This window comes from Schistocerca americana, chromosome 1 (assembly GCF_021461395.2).
Source record: "Schistocerca americana isolate TAMUIC-IGC-003095 chromosome 1, iqSchAmer2.1, whole genome shotgun sequence".
Lineage (NCBI taxonomy): Eukaryota > Metazoa > Arthropoda > Insecta > Orthoptera > Acrididae > Schistocerca > Schistocerca americana.
Window position 1 is genome coordinate 724,440,009 of NC_060119.1, and position 6,766 is coordinate 724,446,774.

The 6,766-nt window shown below is 34.7% G+C and overlaps 1 protein-coding gene across 1 annotated transcript in view; it reads left to right on the top strand.

Annotated features, from left to right (window-relative positions):
- LOC124610430 (carnitine O-palmitoyltransferase 1, liver isoform-like) overlaps positions 1-5,071 on the top strand; it is a 202,861-nt gene extending 197,790 nt beyond the window's left edge. Inside the window, exon 16 of the mRNA XM_047140158.1 lies at positions 4,444-5,071. Coding sequence (XP_046996114.1) covers positions 4,444-4,542 — 99 coding nt within the window. The 3' untranslated portion in view covers positions 4,543-5,071. The remainder of the gene's footprint in view (positions 1-4,443) is intronic.
- Positions 5,072-6,766: the final 1,695 nt, after the last annotated feature.

Here is a 6,766-nt window from a genome sequence, read left to right on the forward strand (position 1 = left end):
TCAGTTTTGTTCTTTACATCAGAGGTGTAGCTTTTGAAGTGCAAACATTCAGGTATAAATGCTGAGACCTCAATATCTGAACTGCAGATCCCATGATGATGCTTCCTGGATTTAAAGTGGAGTTAGCTTCTTCACATCTGACAAAAACCTAAATGGTTCACTGAAGTCCTTAAAAGAAAAAGAACAAAAACCTAAATGGTTAACTAAAGCCCTTAAAAGAAGAAACACTCTTATCCAATTCTTCAATCAAAATAAAGGATATCTGCATATCATCTGACTCATTAGCTTCTTCAATGTCTGAATCAGATTCATCAAATAGTGGAGATGTTTAATTGCAGACAAGCCCAATAAGCAGACTGCTATACAAGTTAGCTTTTGGCCTAAAGGCCTTCTTCTGAATTAGACCACGTACACACACATATTCATGCAAATACAGCTCTCACATACCCGACCATTGTCTCTGGTTGCCGAGGACAGATAGAGACAGTGGGCACATGTGTGTACTTGAGCTTTGTCTGTGTGAATGTGTGTGTGTGTGTGTGTGTGTGTGTGTGTGTGTGTGTGTGTATGTTGTCCAAGCCAGAAGAAGACCTTTTGGCTGAAAGCTTAATTGTTTAGCAATCTTTTTGTTGTGCCTGTTTGTGAATCAGCATCTTCACTATACGGTGAGTAGCAGTCTGTCCTTTTCATAATACTGGCACTTGTCCAGCCTGGATTTTCCATTTTTTGATTCAGATTCATGAAAGATTTTTTTGTTTTACATATTGCATTTCTTATCCTGATGAACTTCATTTTGTAGAATTTTAGCACCATTTTCTTGAAAACTTCATATCCTGTTTTCATTTCTTGCAAGAAACCAACTAAGGAACTGTACAACTTGTGAACAGTGGCTGTTTTCATTTCTACTGCTTGTAAGTGCTTACTTGCAACTCTGAATCTTTCTATAATTGAATCCAAAATTACATTAATAAAAGATGTCTCAAAACTACACAATTTCTTCATTATACATCTAGCTTCATATTCCAACAAAAAATTTTCACATACATTCCCCATGGCTGACAACAGTGCTCTGATGATTGCCTCGCCATCTTTGTTCAACCTTCTTCTCTAGTAGACAATTGGGTTATCAAGAGGGATTTAACAGTCAAGTTGTCTTATTGAAAAATGTGCAAATGTACTCCAATGATTCCAATGCTGACTAGAACCACTGAAAAAAATTAAATGTTCCTTATAGAAGAGGGAGTGAGAGAGAGAGAGAGAGAGAGAGAGAGAGAGAGAGAGAGAGAGAGAGAGAAGGAGAAGTTGCAAATGTAAGGAGAGACAGCTTGAATTCCAGCTTGCAAGCCAGGGTAAATACCTGACATATTTGGTGCATTGTTGTAACTCTGTCCTTTACAGTTCCTTATATCCAATCCATGCCAACTGGAGTTCTGCATCTGCTAGGTACTGGCCACCGTGTTCTGCATTGGATATAAATTCAACAAATCATTCTTCTGCTAATCCCAGTTTATTGACATAAATGGAAGACACAGCTTAACTGACGCCTGTGTGCAATGTCAGGATTTCCATCAATAAGACTGAAAAGTATTTAGCTGCAATAGGTTCTGCCATTATTTCTTCCACTATCCTCTTCAACAAGATTCTGATTACTTCCTCATACATAGCAAAAGACAAGTATGGTGTTTCTCCCTTTCAGAATCATTGTATTATGACATGTGGCTAGCAAGAAATGGATCAAATTCAGTAATAAGTTCCATGCACATATAAAAGTTACAGTTGTGAACACTTCCAAGCAGTTCATCACCACCACAGAATGATAGTCCTCAAGAATAGAGTTTCTTCACAAAAGCAATAACTCCTTGTAACACATTACGCTAATATTGTACTTCATTTTCAAGTCCTGTAAATAATTTTTCATCTATCCTGGTCAGAGCTGAGCTTCAGTTCTTAAAACTAAAACCACACTCTTGATGCCTCAACCTGTTCTTGTGGGCTGCAATTACTTCTGGATGATTCCAGCCTTAGCAACCACAAGCTCTTCCCAAGTGTTTGCATATGTTGCACAAAATGATGTTTCCTGACTTTCTGAATACATTAAATAATCTCTATCAATAATTTCATTATTTGCCAGTCTTTTCCAGAAAAAAAATTCGTTTATTTCATCCCATTCATTGCAATGAAGTCCCAGATTTTATCAGTCACCCCCCTCCCCCCCATCCCCTCCTCTGCTCCCAAAAGTGATCATCATTGAGTGTTCCTCAACAAAGATGGGTGTTCCATTTTTCACTTCTGTCTGGTTGAAGTGTGTTTCCTTCATCTTTTGGTTTATTTGGGGTAAGTGTTTCTTCCTGGTCTTCTACAAATACACTTGGGAAGAATGTTTCTTCTCTACCGAATTCTTTGAGGATTTCATAAAAGCATCAAGGTGGGGAAGCTTCTTCAATGGTTCTTCTTCTCATTTTCTTTTTTCTTTTGTCAGAGATCAATACCGAGCCCCACTTAGTAGCGTTCTTCTGGTCATTTACTTCAGTGATTATCACAATATTGCAAAGCAGCATCCATTAATGATGGTGTAAGAATAACATTAAAAGTCACTTGCAATTTGACTTAATGAACTAAAGCAAACTGTATTCAGTCATCTGCATGAAAATCATGCAGAGTGTGTCTGCTACTCTCCACTATTACAGATCCATGTACGAAAACCTGATGATAAATTAATTTGTCATTTGACTCACAGAAGTTAAAAAAAATCTGTTTGTAAAATGAAGTTTCAAAAGTATTTTTTTTAAATAGGAAAACTGCATACATGAGCAAAGTTAATGAAATCACTGTGGTGTGGATGTACCTTAACACCATTTTAACAATATTGTCACATAACTATCAATTAAAACTGAAATGTGTAGGAACACTCTGTCATAAGTTATAAAAAGAGCTGTTTTTTATCTTTACTAATGGTAATAAAATGACACTACATTAACACACTCTGCATGTGTGTCAACTAACATTCGCTGATGAGAGGGAGATTTAGATTTTAGGAATGTGTGTGTGGTGCAAAACCTAATCAGTACTGCCAGTGTGGACTGCTTCAGCTTCATCTTTTAACAGCAGATTTAAATTTTAGGAACATATTTGATACCTTTAATTTGTAAACAGTTTTCAACAACTGTTGCCGCTCCCTATAACTTGTCACCTTAGTCAGTTGCTCTATTCCCCTCCTCCCCCCCCCCCCCCTTTCCCCATATATGGCCCTCAAAGTAGCATATTGGTGACAATGAAATCATTAGACAGTGGAGTGAAGACATTAAACTTAGCAAGGACATGGGGAAAAATTGCCTGAGGTACTATAGAAGGAAGTACCTTAATATTAATGATTTTGAAGAATCAGAGGAAATATAAACTGTGATTATATGGTGAGGATTTGAACCCGCATTAAGTACAAGTATAGATTTAGACCAATATGTTTCCTGACTACCTTGGTTACTATTTATTTAGAAGAAAGACTAGAAGGAGTAGCTGGGGAGAAGCAATAAAATAGTGAAACTGAAAAGAACTAGACAGAAAATATTTAAAAGGGAGATAAATACTGATAAAATAAAACAAAAAAAGGCAAGACATAGAAAGTAAGAAGCACAATAAAATGAGCAAATCGTGGTGCATAGCCAGGGGAACAAAGCTGGCTTACCCCTTGTAAACATCAGTATTTAATGTAAGCTGTTGTTTCCCTGTATACTTCTTGTCTCTCAATGTATCTACAAAAAAAGTACAATAAAATGAGAATATCATGGTGCATAGCCAGGGAACAAAACTGGCTCCCCACTTGTAACTGTCAGTGTTTAATTTAAGTTGTTGTTTCCGTTTATGTTTTTTGTCTCTCAGTGTATCTACAAATATCGGCCTCCAGTAATTTTACTTCCATAGTTTTTCCATTTTTTCTCTTTGCCCATGTTCTCCAGTTTTTTGTATTCCCTTCCATGTGCTACATTTCTGTTGACACCATGTGAATCTATCTGAGTTTTTCATCTTTCATTTACTGACAGCTGGCAGATCCTTTTTAGTATTGCACAATTTGAATCTTGTTAATTAATCTCTTAACTGAGCTCTCATTTTTGTGTATATTAAACATCTTCTAGTTCATAAGACAGAGCAGTTTTCCCAACTTATGCCTGTGATGCATCTTATGTTTCCTTTTCTCAATTTCCTATTTTCTTTCATGTGAAAAGAGGGACTTTTTGAGATACCTGAAAGATGATATTCAACTTTTTATTTGTATCTGTTAACAATTCTCCAGTTTTTCTTGCTTTAACAATTTGTAAGAAAACAATCCAAGTCTGTTGCAAATATTGTTAACATTGTATCTGCATTTCATTTTCAGTAGCATAAAGTGTAATATTGTATAATGGTGTGATAACATTCAGTTTTCAAGCGATGTGTTTTCCATTTTAGGATTCTAAAAGGTTTGCTGCAGCAATTCAGACATCAATGAATGACATGAAAAACTTATTCCTAGAGTGGAAAGAAAGAGAGAAAAAAGTAAAGGGTTGATCCAAAAGAGCACCCAAGTTCAGTTAATCCTGAATGAAGTTGTACCTCAGTTTATATCATCACATGTAATATTCTTCAATCCAGGATATCCTTTAAAACAGATGCCATCTGTAGTTTATCAGCGTCCATGTGCTCAACATCTGTCACTGTTTTTATATACAGTGGTTTCTGTTTGTGTAAATCAACAGTAGCAACATGGAAAAGTAAATGGACAAATTTCAGCTCTTCATTATGGATATTACTTATAAAAGAAGACTGAATTTTTGAAAGTTTGGAGTTGATAAATCAGCTTTATTACTGTATTTCCAGTGCATAATATTATTTGTGTATGTTTAAAGTTATTATTACTGTGTGGCAATGAATTAAATTAAGAAACAATGCCAGAAAATTATGTGTTCATAGCCAAGATGGCTTGAAGGTCATTGTTTGTAGTAAACAGTACGTGTGGAGAGTGCATAGTAATGTATGTGTTAGTTGTCTGCACTGCGAATGGAACATTAGAGTTGCTAGCATTTGGCTTTGGGTGAATATTAATACCTCAGTTTAATTGTATATGTATGTATCATTATAAAGTTTCATGTAAGAAAGTAATTGTTGATGTTGTTTGTCTTTTGTAAGTGTGATTTATACACAGTGACCACATTTTTTAAGACTGAAGTGTAACACATCTACACTGTCTTTAGTTTGTAATATAAGAAAACTAAACTGACCAAAGATTTTCTTTTAAAAAAGTTTTTTTTTACCCATATTGTTCATTGTTAAACCAAACAGATACCTTGTCATTTCATGCCTCAGAAAGAAGTTTGTTATACATAATAAAATGTTGCAATTTTATGTATGTTGTTGAAGTTTCTGATCTCTATAATCAGTGTCAAAAGTACAGCATGCAAACATTTTTGAAACCTTAATTACAAAGATCTCAGATTAATATAAAACATAGTCTCATAAATAAAGAATGCACCTTTTTTATTCCAGAAAGAAATGCACAGATTTCCAATTTTGCTTCACAAAACAGTTTCTGAGTAAATTAGGCCTTTTTTTTTAAAAAAAAAATAGTGTTTTTCTTAAAGTATTAAATTCTTGAGAGAATTTAGGGCTTCTGCTGAACATCACTGACTTGATTTAAAATGCTCAACTTTGAGAATGTTTATACCTAATATGTAGGGAGAAACATCTTACACCATGTAGGGAAGAAGAAAACAATATCTGCACAATGTTCACAAGCTGCAAGAGTGTTCACATTTCAATCATTCATGCACACTGTAATGACAACTTAATTGGCATATTAACACAGTTGGAAATGCACTATTTGTACTTCAGGCTCTTATACAATTTATATAACATCAAAATATATTGTAATGGTGGCAGTGCAATAAATTAATTCTCTTTGGTTTTGCTTTAGGAGCACAAGTAGTTTTTGCATATTCTTGCTTAAAGTCTGTTGTACTTCACATGGTCTAAAAATCCTGTCACTGAATAGAAGCAGTGATTTAATAAGGATGTCATTGTGGATTTATAAGACAGTGCAGATGAGGAAATAAATTTAATTTAATGTGGCTGACCATTGCATATTTATGTAATACTATTTGTAGTGGAAATTTTAAAGGCTGATGTCTAGGGTGACAATATTGTTCCAAAACTGTATCTGTAATTGAAACATAAATTTGGCATATTAATTACATTTCAATAATAATTTCAGAGTAACATATAAAGAAAGTCTAAGGACAAAGAAATGTGATCACAAATTTGCTTTATGGAGTTCCACAGAAACACACACTCTTCTTCTTTAGCTCTAAAACTGGCTGATAACCTAGTGTTTTACTGTAATGACCATGAATCCTGTTTCTCAGGATTCCCTTGGGAGTTTAATACATTTGGCTAGCCTTGTTAATGACTGTTTTTCAATTAAAATTTCTGTGAGACACATTTGCATGAGGATGTATCAAAAAATAACCAAAATTATTTATTTAGTGGAAAGTACTGCTCACCTTTATTCAAATTCCATGACAGACCTTCAAAGTAATCTCTCTCATACACAATACAACAATTTCAGTCTCAGTCCAATGTTCAAAACACTCCCTGAATCTCCTTTTTGATAGTCTGTTGAGCACACCCAAATTTTGATTGTTTAGCTCTCGATCAGTCTGAAAATAACAACCCTGAAGCTCTTTTTTCAGTGCAGGAAATAGGTGGAAGTCACACAGTGCTATGTCCAGTGAATAAG